The following is a 12,268-nucleotide window of genomic DNA, read 5'->3' as shown; positions in this document are numbered from 1 at the left end:
AGGGAAGCTTGTTGGAAAGTTCATTCCTTGCCCCAGACTTCTGAATCAGAATTAGCATTTTAGCAAGTTCCCCCGTGATGTGTGTCCTCGTTGAATTTTGAGAAGCCCAGAGTTAGCCTTCCATCTCCTCTCCCACCCTCACTTCTTCCTCTTTTCCAAGATGAAGGGCTTGTGGGTATGTACAGCCAGTTTTGTCACCTGAGAAGCAGTCACTAGAGGAAGAGAAATGGGTCAGGAAAGCTGACATGTGCCCTGGAGAAGAGCCTAGAAGTATGGGTTCAAAAGATGAATTCCCTGGAGCATGCCCATTGTGGCACAGTGGAAATTAACCCAACTGGTATCCATGAGGACGCGGATTCAATCCCTGGCCTCATTCAGTGGGTTAAGGATCCAGCATTTCTATGAGCTGTGGTGTAGGCTTGGATCCCGCATTACTGTGACTGTGGCATAGGCTGGCAGCTGCAGCTCCAATTCGACCCCTAGCCTAGGAACTTCCATATGCCACAGCTGCAAAACAAACAAACAAAAAGAGATGAATTCCCAAGAGTTTCAAAGTCTTCCTTCCCAGTCTACCCTAAAGATGCAAAAAGCCTCCGACTTCCAACAGGTATTAATCTTTTCCTTGTGAATCTCCTTTATCCTGACGGGCTGATCCAGGAAGTGACTCATTCCATGGAAGCCCAGCCTTTAGGCAGGTGGACTTCTACACTCACCTTCCTTTGGTCACAAGAGGCACTTAGGTTCCCCTGTTCATTCAAGTGTGGCAATTTGCTGAATTTAAATCCCTGGATTAACATATAAAAATTACAACCAAAAAAGTTACTGAATTTCAGAATAAAATAAATTTTATTTGTCATGTATTCATCAAGAGAAACATTAAAATAAGTAAGCTCAGGAAATTTTACACCTATCCTCCAATCCTTTCATTATCACCTCCTGCTACAGGCCCCAAGGACAGCAGATAAAATGAAGGTGTAGAGAAACAGCTACGTTTATACCTATAAGAGGAAAAGCTCTAATGAGAAGTGTATTGATTCACCTAAGAAACACCTCCCAGTCCTACTTCGTGGTTTTTTTTTTCTTCATCCTTCCTTTCTTCTTTTCTTCCTTTTTTCCTTCCTTGCGTTCTGATTTAAAAATATATCCTCAGGCATTTAAGGAGATGAACATGTTCCAGGTAATAAAGTAAAATGACTGAAGATCTATTTCTTTGAACATTCCGGCTCTTTAGACTACACCTTATCGACATCTAGAGCATTGGACGTCTTTCGAATTCATTCCATTCCCTGATTCCCAACAGAATTAACAGGCAAAAGTCATAATCTCCAGGATTTTCTCATCATTAAAATGAAATAGGCATCGGTGTCAATAGAAGCACTAACACCAGCATAATAGTTCAAAAAGTCTTCCTTCGAAACCTAAGGAGGATAAAAGGCAAGGGGAAATGAAGGAAACAGTGTCAAAACACAAGCCTCAGAGTAGAACCGTTTACATGCTCCCTGAACTCTTTTCCATTAAGTCTGATTTGCCACTGACCGTCAAGCAGAGTCAGGCAAGGTGGGTGGCCTGCCTTTCCCCCTGAGGTGGCTTTCTGAGATGAGGTCTTTGCAAGAACTACCAAAGACCTGCCTGCCTGCTGACCAACTGCAGTTCTCCCGAGGCCATCATTTCTTATGTTAAGATAAAAATCTTTAGAGCCGTGCTATCCAATACAGCAGGCCACTAGCCACATGTGGGTTTTTTTTTTTTTTTTAATTTAAACGTATTAAAATTAAATATAGTGAAAAGTTCAGTTCCACAGTTACACCTGTCCCAGGTGGCTAGTGGCTGGTACCTCAAAGGACACAATAGAGGACATTTCACTACCACAGCTACCACAGAAAGTTCTACTGGACAGGGTGGCTCTAGAGATGATTTCCTAGGATCATCCCTGTGCTTCGTATTAATACTTCAGGGTAGAGAAGTTTACAGCCTAAATGAATAGATGAAAAGCTCTTTAGTGGGAGTTGAGACCCAATACATAGATTGGGCTAAAACTAGAGAGTGATGTGCTTGGGCTGTGGGATGGAAATCCTGTGAAATCATATTGTTATGATCATTATACAACTACAGATGTCATAAATTCATCTGAGTAATACAAAAAATAAAAAAAAATAAAAATAAAATAAAACTAGAGAGTGGGGCATCACTTGGGATCCTTGAGCACCAGGAGTTCAACAGCAAGATGCAGGGGACCAGCCACATGGGAGGTGCCTCAAGCAACCTCTCCCAGCTCCTCAATTTGGCCAGGATATGTGCTACTAATTCATGGCTGGCCCTGTGCTTCCTAAAACAGGCGATAGAGTTAAGGGCAAAGACACAAAGAACAGTAATCAGTCCCGAGGTTCTGTCTCTCTCCCCTCCTTCTTAATCTCCTCTGTCCCTTTACCAACCAGCCCCCAGAGGAATAATATTCCTCTTGAAATATTATTCCTCTTGGAAGCAACCCTCAGAGACTAGGCCTTCTGGGAATGTGCTTGGCTGGTTAGGCGGGCGTTGTCCAACCCTGCAGGAAAAGAAGTAATAACATCCAACTCTCATTCTCTGCTGTCAAAATAATCATTTTATGGGTAATATATGTTTTGGCCTTTTAAAAGCATAAGAGAGTATGATCTGAACAGGGCCTTATCATTTTCAAAGAAATTTTATCACTTGTAACTGAAACATCACACAAATGAAATTTTTTAAAGGAAAAAAAGTACCGTCAGGGAGGTAAACTTTTAAAGAAGCATGATAAGTAACATGGTAAAGAAGAAGAAATATATCTGGGAGACACTTTAAAACGGAAATAGGAGTTCCCGTCGTGGCTCAGTGGTTAACAAATCTGACTAGAAACCATGACGTTGTGGGTTCGATGCCTGGCCTCGCTCAGTGGGTTAATGATCCAGTGTTGCTGTGAGCTGTGGTGTAGATCACATATTCGGCTCAGATCTGGTGTTGCTGTGGCTGTGGTGTAGACCAGCAGCTGCAGCTCCGATTGGACCCCTAGCCTGGGAACCTCCATATGCCACGGGTGCAGCCCTAGAAGAGACAAAAAGACCAAAAAAATAAAAAATAAAATGGAAATAGAGGAATTCCCACTGTGGCACAATGGGATTGGAGGCATCTTGGGAGCCCTGGGACACAAGTTCGATCCCCAGTCCCGCACAGTGGGTTAAAGATCCAGCATTGTCTCAGCTGTGGCTTGGGTTGCAGTTGCAGCTTGGATCTGATCCCTGGCCTGAGACCTCCATATGTCATGGGGCGGCCAAAAAAGAAAAAAAAGAAAGAAAGAAAATGGAAATAGAAAAGCTAGATGAACTCTTTTATTACAAGAGTAGCTGATATTGCAAGGACTGAAATTGCAGAAATCCTATTAGATGAGAATCATGTTAATGACGAGGCATGGGCTGATAATGTGACAAAATGACAAGGTCAATATTATAAATTAAACCATGTCTAACTTTGCAAGCCAAAACCTTCTCAACCCCTGGAGTTCCCATCATGGCTCAGCAGAAATAAATCTGACTAGTATCCATGAGGACGCAGGTTCGATCCCTGGCCTCGCTCAGTGGATTAAGGATCCGGTATTGCCATGAGCTGTGGTGTAGGTCACAGACACAGCTCAGATCCAGCATTGCTGTGGCTGTGGTGTAGGCCAGCAACTACAACTCCAATTCAACCCCTAGCTTGGGAACATCCATCTGCTGCAGGTGCAGCCCTAAACAAATGAACAAACAAAAAACCCTGGTTCCTAGAAATGATATACTAACTATCACCATTAAAGACAAGTTCTTCTTTTCAATACATACCTAGCTTACCACTAGGAGCATGTACAGATTTTTAAGCAAACTATTTAAATTTTTATATCATAGCTATCTGGGAAAACTGCTTCATAAAACATTGTTTTGAGCGTAACTTGTATTCAATGTCTTTAAAAATTTTATTGAAAGGATTTCTATATAGGAAGAGCTCACCATCTAAAAGATCGCTTGTTTTCCATTTAGGCAAATAAAGTATTATTAACTAAATATTGGCCTGGGATTGTTTTATCAGGTATGTAGGAACTTTTTTCGATTAGCATACTAATCACATTCATATGCAAATAAATATCTCCAAGCATCTGTCAAACATATACGAAAATAGGCAGATATAGCCTTTCTAACCTTCCTTATGTTACTGACCTGTTTGACTGTCCCATGCTTTTTCATGAGATGAAACATAAACTACCACTCAAACCCTATCTAAATGAGCTCAATACCTGGAGCCTGGATTAATGGCACCTTACTTTGCAGCTTCAAAGATAAACTTAAGTAAATGGATGTTGAATGATATTGGCAAATGAGATTGGAGGCATGACTAAGTATGAAATTTGTGGAACGATATTTTATTTCCCAGTTTCCTTGGAGACTAAAGGAATCATCTTGATGTCCTGAAGTAACGCCTGACATTTGATAATACCCTGTACTTAGGCAGCACTTTATCCCATCAAGGTGGAAGCACTCTGGGGCTCACTCTAACCCTGGGAGGCACAGGCCACTCAGTACCTGTAATTTTCTCTCCGCTGCAGGTCCGAGACCTGTTCTAAGGCTCCTTCAGAGCACTGATCATCTTCAGTTCAGCATGTGGCCTGAGCCGTTTCTAGGAGACCAGCACCTCAGACCTTTCAAGTTTAAGGTGAAGATGTTCCCAGAATCAGTACCAGGCCCTGAGTGCCAAGTGTTAAGATGAGCAAAAAAAATTAGCACCCAAGTCCTTGATGACAAGATTACCGAGCTCAGATCTTGCTTGAAATGTCAGGTGCTTGAGCCTGAAATTTACGAGTCACCAGGTCCCCAGTAAATCTATTACGAGGTCTAGAGCAGGATGAAATAGGAGATGAAGGGTGGTTCTGTGGGCAGCTGGGTGCGACCCTTCCCACATCTGAACCGCTTCCCATGGGTCCACTGTTGGGAGAAAGAGGGGGAGCCGGAAATCCACAGTACTGACAAGACCTCTGGGGACACAGAAATTGCATCCACAGCGATTCAAATGTCTCTTAGGACATTGCCGATACTCCGAGCCCTAATAAATGAATAGACTGTGTTTATGAAGGAGGGGGAGAAGAATCCAGAGCAAAAGAAAATAGGCTATCACATTCTGAGGACTTCTCCTCCAGAAGCCATCGACCTTGCTGGTGGCGGCGAGGTGCAACCTCAGCCACTGGTTGGTTGCTCCTATTTTCAGGTGGACCACTCTATTGATGAGGGAAAATACTGGCTTTGGAGAAGCAGGTGTGAGAATGAAACAAGAAAGTCGTGCTATTCTCAGAGAGGAAGAGCTGTTTCACCACAACCTCTCACCACACCAACTGAGGTGGCAAAAAGAACTCTGCTCACACGGTGCTCTTCACAAACCCCGAAAGTCATTTGTTTATGTTTCTTTCAACAGAGTTTCACCTGTCATCCGCTTATAAACCCATCATTTTAGGGGATTCATTTAGTGGGGGTTTTTTTATTACAACTACTTAGCCATCTCCATCAATCGCCATCAAGGTTTACGTAGTTTTCATATAAAGAACCTGGAAGAGTAAAACCATGCTTAGAAATGTGGCTTTCAAAGGATAGATTACGTGAAAATAACATGATACGACAACCTGTCAGACCCCCGGCATATTTGCATTTCCTTGAATCATAAGCACTTCTAAAATGTAGAGCTTTGCTGCCTCTTTCAACAAGCTCTTCATTTAAAAGAACAGCCTCTAATTTCCAGGAAAGCAAGTTTGCTGACTAATCTGAAAAACTGGAAGTTGTGAAGTTTTTTTTTTTTTTTCCTATGCCCAAAAGAGGTAAGTGTAAATCCAAAAAGGTATACTCCTCAGAAGCTGTTAGGAGAATTTCATGAAGAATAGAATGGCACCCACACACCATCTGAGAGAATATATTTGGTTCATTTAACCTCCACTTGATTAAACATCAGCAGACGACACTGCATCTGGAGGGAGCCTGATGAGGGTTGAATTATCACCTGCTTGTACCCTCGTGGCTCAGTGAGGCCAGCCACACTGGCCAAGAGAAGCCAAGCCCAGTGATCTGCCTCCAAGAATAGAGGGACATTTTCCCTGATGGCATTATACTCATCAAATTTACTACACAGTTCCACAACCCCCCACCATGTGAGGGGCCCCAGCTAGATGACACTCAGAGAGGGGACTTTAGAAGCCATGCTTCCTTCCTCTCTGATCTCTTCAAGACTATGGGCAGTTAGGTTGGTCTGAAAGCCAGCAGGTTTTTTTGCATTTATTCTAGCATGTTGCTTATCCCCAGAATAGGGGGATAGCCTAGAACAGAACATAGAGCATGGCAGTGGCTTGATACATATTTTTTGACGGGCTGTATTTTCACCCTAAAACCATGAAGTTTGCAAAGCCAACCTGCAGCCTACTTGGAAGGGGCTCAGCTCCGCCTTAAAAGCTGCAATTGCCATAGGAAATGTGACTCCATGCTTGCCACCAAAGCACAGAGAACCATACATTGTCCTCTGAAGGCCATCTGGGCCTGGGAAGAAATCCTATTAAGGTTTCAGTGATTGTGAAAATAAGCCCTGCTGGCCAGCTGGAAGAATTCTGCCTTGGTCTACAATTCAACTCATGCATCTTGGATTTCTCATTTACCCTCCAACTGGGATTCAGGGAGGGGGTGCACCAGCTCATGACAGTGGCTGGGTCAGGGTCTCCTTGGCTCTTTCCCTTTGGAGGAGTTAGAAACCCAGATTTAGTGCTGATACTGGTGGTTTGTTCTGACCAATCCTGATTCTCAGAATTATTACATATGTTGTTCCTGTTTTATGAAAAGCTGCCAATTGCCTCCTTCTCTTTGGCTTGTTTGTGTGATTTCCTCTCTGGGGCCCAGGCTCAGCATATTAAGTGCTCCTAAGCATTGTTTTGGAGACTTTGTGTTTTATCTTATGACCCAAGTGGTCAGTCTATCTTTTTTAAAATTTCTTTAATTGCAAAAGGAGTAATTTTTAAACGGACAAGTTAAGTTAAAAGAAAATATACACAGGAAAAGATTAGCAAAGGATTTTTTGATGCCCCTTTTCTCTTCCTCCCACTGCTATCAGAAGGAAGAGAATTAAAGGATGAATGACTCCTGGCTCAGCCAGAAATCAAAGTGAAGACTGAGAACAGAGTGGAGTGATCTCTGACCGTCAGGTTATTAGATCCTGCTGATGGAGGGTAAGGGGGACGTGGTGGAACCCTCTCTGCAGCCCAGAACCTAACCTGCTGGGAGGGAGGTGACTGAATGTGACCAACTATACTGTGAGGCACGGTTTATCTGAAATCTGATAGCTGTGCCATGTGCCCCAATTAGACAGGAAGCAAAGTCCTACTTAGGAGAGTGAAGCTGATCACTGCAACCTAGTCCTTCTTCAGAATCACATGCTTGTTCTACAGCCCCAATTCAGCAGAGGCATGAGTCATTCCTGGAAGCAAAGACCCAAATTATCTAGAGCAGTACGCTTGAAACCCACCCTGCCCAGGGAACCGGGGGTCTCTCCCTCATCACAATCTAAAGGTGCAGGCTGCAGAAAACATGGATTTCTCCCCCCCCCCGTACATTTCATTAATTCCTCTGGCTTTCTACATCATTTCTACATACTTCTTCATAAAACTTGGCATCTTTTGGACTGCCACCCTCTGCGTAAGCCTAGATAATCAATTCGATGGAAAACCAGACTTATGCAATTAATTTGCCCCCACAGCTGGTGGTAACGGGGTCCTCTCATGCTCAGAAAAAGGTCCGTTTTCCAGCCTGTCGTCAGGGTAACTGAGAGTTTATCTTCTCAACAAGAAACAAAGCAGGTGTCCTCTTTAGTGACTGCTATAAGTCTCATCTGGAAGCCTCTACTTCCCCAGTATTTATTTATTTATTTATTTATTTATTTATTTAGGTCTTTTTGTCTTTTTAGGGCTGCACCTGTGGTATATGGAGGTTCCCAGGCTAGGGGTCCAATCGGAGCTATAGCCTCCAGCCTACGCCACAGCCACAGCAACGCGGGATCTGAGCTGTGTCTGCAACCTACACCACAGCTCACGATAACACCGGATCCTTAACCTACTGAGCAGGGCCAGGGAGCGAACCAGAGGCCTCATGGATGCCAGTCGGGTTCGCTCACCGCTGAGCCACGATGGGAATTCTTACTTCCACAATGTTTAAATCAATGTAGGTCCTGATCTCAAGTTCCAAATCTGCGAAGTAAAAAGGAAACAAGTGATTTCCTCAGCTTACACCCTCAAATATGAGGGCCTTAGACTTGTCCCTCCAGGCTGTTTCCTCTCGGCCAACGCCAGTTTTGTTCTTGAGTAGCCACCCCCCGCTCTCTCTTTGAGTCGGCTCTCCAAAGCTGGAGTTTCATTCCTGACCCAGGCCTTCCCAGCATCCAGTATGACTGGGTCACCACACTGGACAACAGAAATTGACACAACATTGTAAATCAATTCTACTCTACTAAACAAATCAATAAAATAAAAATTTAAAAATGTAAACAAATGAATTGGCACAAAGCATGGCAAGTGGATTCTGACCCTAAATCCAGAGCCACTTTAATACGTAAGGTCTTAAAGGGGACCATTACCCCTGCCTGTGTCCCCCAAACCAGGGAAGGAGTGCAGCCAGGGACAGAAGTGACCAGAGGTAGGACTGCCCCTGAGTAACAAGGTCCTTGCCTCCAGCCCCACAGCCAGAGGGCCAGTCACCATGTTTCTATCTCTGGCCCAGAATCAGAACACACCCAAGAAGAGCTGGGATTTCAATATCTACTTTCCAGCTGTAGGAGCTGCCTTTGCTTAGACGTCTTTCCTGGGAAGATTCCCACGTATCGACAATATGAAGCCAAAGCTTAGCCCTGGGAGGAGAAGGCTCTGAGCCATGAGGTGTCAAGATGGAAACTCTGTTTTGGAGCGTGCCTGTGATCCTAGTCTGTGTCACACGCCACCACCTTGCGCCGGTGGGAACCTCGGCAGGATGGGCCAACGGCAAGGAGGGGAGAGCTGGTCATTCCACCAGACCATTGATACGATCTGCCCACTCACAAGGCGACATGTCCCACATAAATTCTGAGAGCCCGGCCCAGCCTCAATTTAACCACAGGAACTCTTGCTCTACTGCTCAAGGAAATGGCCTTCAGTCTTACACGAGCCTTTAAAATGACCCAAATATGTCATTTTAAACCTATTCACCAAATTGAGGTTTCCCAAAACCACAGTCAGAGAAACTCAAGATTCAGTTATATAAATAGAGGCTAGGCATTCCTGTTGTAGCTCAGTGGGTTAAGAACCTGACAATAATGTCCATGAGGATCCCTGGTCTGGTTCAGTGGGTGAAGGACCCAACACTGCTGTGAGCTGTGGCGTAGGTTGAAGATGCAGCTCGGATCCGGTGTTACTGTGGCTGTGGCAGAGGCTGGCAGCTGTAGCTCTGATTCAGCCCCTAGCCTGGGAACCTCCATGTGCCATGGGCATGGCTCTTAAAACAAAAAGAAATAGAAGCCAATGTGGAGGCTCCTTCTGGTCCCCACATCAGAACTGAGGCACAGAAAGATTTACAGTCCGTCACAAAAATAAAGTCTTCCACCTAGAAATGGACCATCTCATAGGTGGTGGAGAGACACACTGGGGACATGGGTGGGATTATAAAACTCAGATGTTATCAACAGCCCAGGAAGAAATCTAATGTTAACTAGACACCTGAACACACCAGCCTGGCACTAGGAGATTCTTGGATCTTATTTTAATTAACCCCTGTTTTAGAGCTAAGGAAGAAGCCTCAGAGAAGTCACAGTTAAATACTTGATGTCTCTGTTTCTGCCAGAGAAGATGCAGTGTGTGTGGACATGGAAGAAACACTGGGATGAACATGAACTCAAGTAAGATCCTGGGTTTGAGCTGATGTTTAATCATTTGGAGCCACGTGGCAGCACTCAAGGTCCTGATCCCCAAGCCATACATTTAGAGCTTCCAGGCGGTTCGCATCATGACGATGAAATACACATCGGTGTCGATGGACGCGCTCACCCCAGCATAGTAGTTCATAAACTCCTCGGGGGTCACCTGCAGCGGAACAGTTAGAAACAGAAAACAAAACTTTGCTTCTCACCATTTAGATGGAGGCCCATCTCCAGGACCTATAAAAGGGAGGGAAATTTCAGTCAAGGAGGCTTTTGAGCAACACTACTGAGAACCGGATCTAGAACAAGAGAAAAAGTGGGGTTGAAGGTCGCCAAAGGGAAGAGAGGAAGAAAGCCCTGAAATTTTCCAAACCAACCTAAAACAGAAAATGAGATGTAGGCCGAGTCTGCCTTTACGAGCAGAAGCCCACCTGCTCAGATAAGGGAGCCTGAAACTCAGACTATGAAATGAGGGTTCTTTAATTGCAGTTCATGCCGTCTTTCTGGGACACATCAGCAACACCACCTCAGGTCCTTGTGTCAAGACAAGAGATGTTTCACCTTTGAGAAGACAGAGCTCAGTCCTGAGGGTCAGGAAACAGATTTCTTGTTAAACACTCCATGGCTTCATGCTTTTTTTAAAGAAACACATTACTCACTCCAGGCACACACAGAGAGTTACAAAGATAACCCCTTGCTCCAAGCCCCCCTAACCCCATCTGGCTTCTCTATCCTCCTCTGTCTGCTTCTTTGGGAACATCCACTAATGTGTTCATCTACACTAGGATTTTATTTTCCTTTCCATTTAGAAAGAAGAAAAAAAACAGTTATCAATTTATTTTCTAATAGGTGGAGGGGGTAGGTAGATGCTAATTCATCCACGTTGGCTGACACGATTAGTTGATTCAGGGACATAATTGTCCTCTGGTTTAATCTCTGTGATGAGTCAATTCAACTCAAAGTATAGACCTGCTTACATGGAAGGATGCAGACACTATAATGATGGCTGCTTTGGAAACTTCCTGAGTTTCCAGTTAGCCCTCAAATTGACTGAAAACAGCATAAAAAGTGAAGTCCATAAATAATTCAAAATCCCTTTCTAGTCCACGATGGCAAACTCCTCCCCTACCGAATCTTTGGAAACATAGCCATCTCTTCCAAGAATTGTTGGTTGACCCACTTGCCCTTTGTGCCGAAATGACAAGGGAACAGAGAAAAAAGTCACAGGTGTCATAGTTCTTTCCATGTACCAAACTCTTCCCCCTGTTTCTCCCCCCCACAAACAGTAAAAAGCAGTAGGAAGAAAGGCATTGGATGGACAGAGCTACTAATTGAACTGTGCGTATCAGTGTCTGGAAGTAGAAATAAATAATATATGCACATAGCTTTTGTTAAAATTAGTACACCCTTAATGTCTTCCTTTCTTGAATGTCTTTATTTCTTCCCTCCTTTGCGTTCCCCAGTTATCCAGCCTTAAACTCCATCTGGAGTTCTTTATATGAACAGTTCCTTGTGCATATACAAGTCAACATGGAAAAGTTTGAATTGCATGTCACTCTTCTGAAATGTTTTCATTATGCCTTTTATATGGAGTATCCCTGTAAAGCCCTTAGCACCATGTCCAGGAGATAGTAAGTGCTCACTAAATATTACTTGGCTCTATAATTATGCTAAATGTGCAGAATGTATTTAGCAATTAAATCAGGTACTTCTGCATCTTTTTAGAGGCAAGGACCTCACATACAGATGTAAGAGTCATCTGGGACATTTATTGAAACTATAAATCTTTGGGTTTCATTCCCCCCTAAAAAAGTCTGATTCTGCCTTTCTTCAGGGGAGCCAACAACCTACATTTATGACTCCATTCCCCAGCCGATTAGCACACACAGAACTGAGGACTTATACAAGGTCTACGAAAGTCAGGTGACATCAAATGCTGCAACTGCTAAAAAGAAAAAAAAATACTTTTATGAGTATTTGAGAACTTAATGTGGCATGTTAAGATAAATGTCAAAAGAGACAGGGTGGGAACTTGAAATCAGCTGAATCACAACAACTGGCTACTTTGACTTGGGTTAGAGAAAAGGGCAGCTGAGGTTTCCCCTGGCAACGAGGAGGAACCACCTGCAGAAGGGAGGTATGTACACCCTGGGATCCCATATGAGCTGGGCTAATTTGGGGAAATGGCCGTTGACTATTTTTCCACTGCCATCTCAGACATCAAAGGCCAGCCACATAGGAAGAAAAACCTACAGTTCTGTTGTTTCTGTCCCTTCACATTTGGCAGCCCTACAGAATCTGGGCTCCTTTTTTATCTATCTCT

The 12,268-nt window shown here is 43.9% G+C and overlaps 1 protein-coding gene across 2 annotated transcripts in view; it reads right to left on the bottom strand.

The window, feature by feature from the left end:
* Positions 1 to 856: 856 nt before the first annotated feature.
* CAPSL (calcyphosine like) overlaps positions 857 to 12,268 on the bottom strand; it is a 32,494-nt gene continuing 21,082 nt past the window's right edge. The window contains exons 5-6 of one of the 2 annotated variants that reach the window (XM_047767160.1): positions 10,005 to 10,108; positions 857 to 1,418 (exon numbers count right to left, since the gene is read on the bottom strand). In XM_047767160.1, coding sequence (XP_047623116.1) covers positions 10,007 to 10,108 — 102 coding nt within the window. In that variant the 3' untranslated portion in view covers positions 857 to 1,418; positions 10,005 to 10,006. Of the gene's footprint in view, positions 1,419 to 9,839; positions 10,109 to 12,268 lie in introns of those variants that run through there. The other variant, XM_047767150.1, reaches the window with a different exon arrangement.

This window comes from Phacochoerus africanus, chromosome 1 (genome assembly GCF_016906955.1).
Source record: "Phacochoerus africanus isolate WHEZ1 chromosome 1, ROS_Pafr_v1, whole genome shotgun sequence".
NCBI lineage: Eukaryota > Metazoa > Chordata > Mammalia > Artiodactyla > Suidae > Phacochoerus > Phacochoerus africanus.
This window is presented reverse-complemented; position numbering and strand designations above follow the sequence as displayed.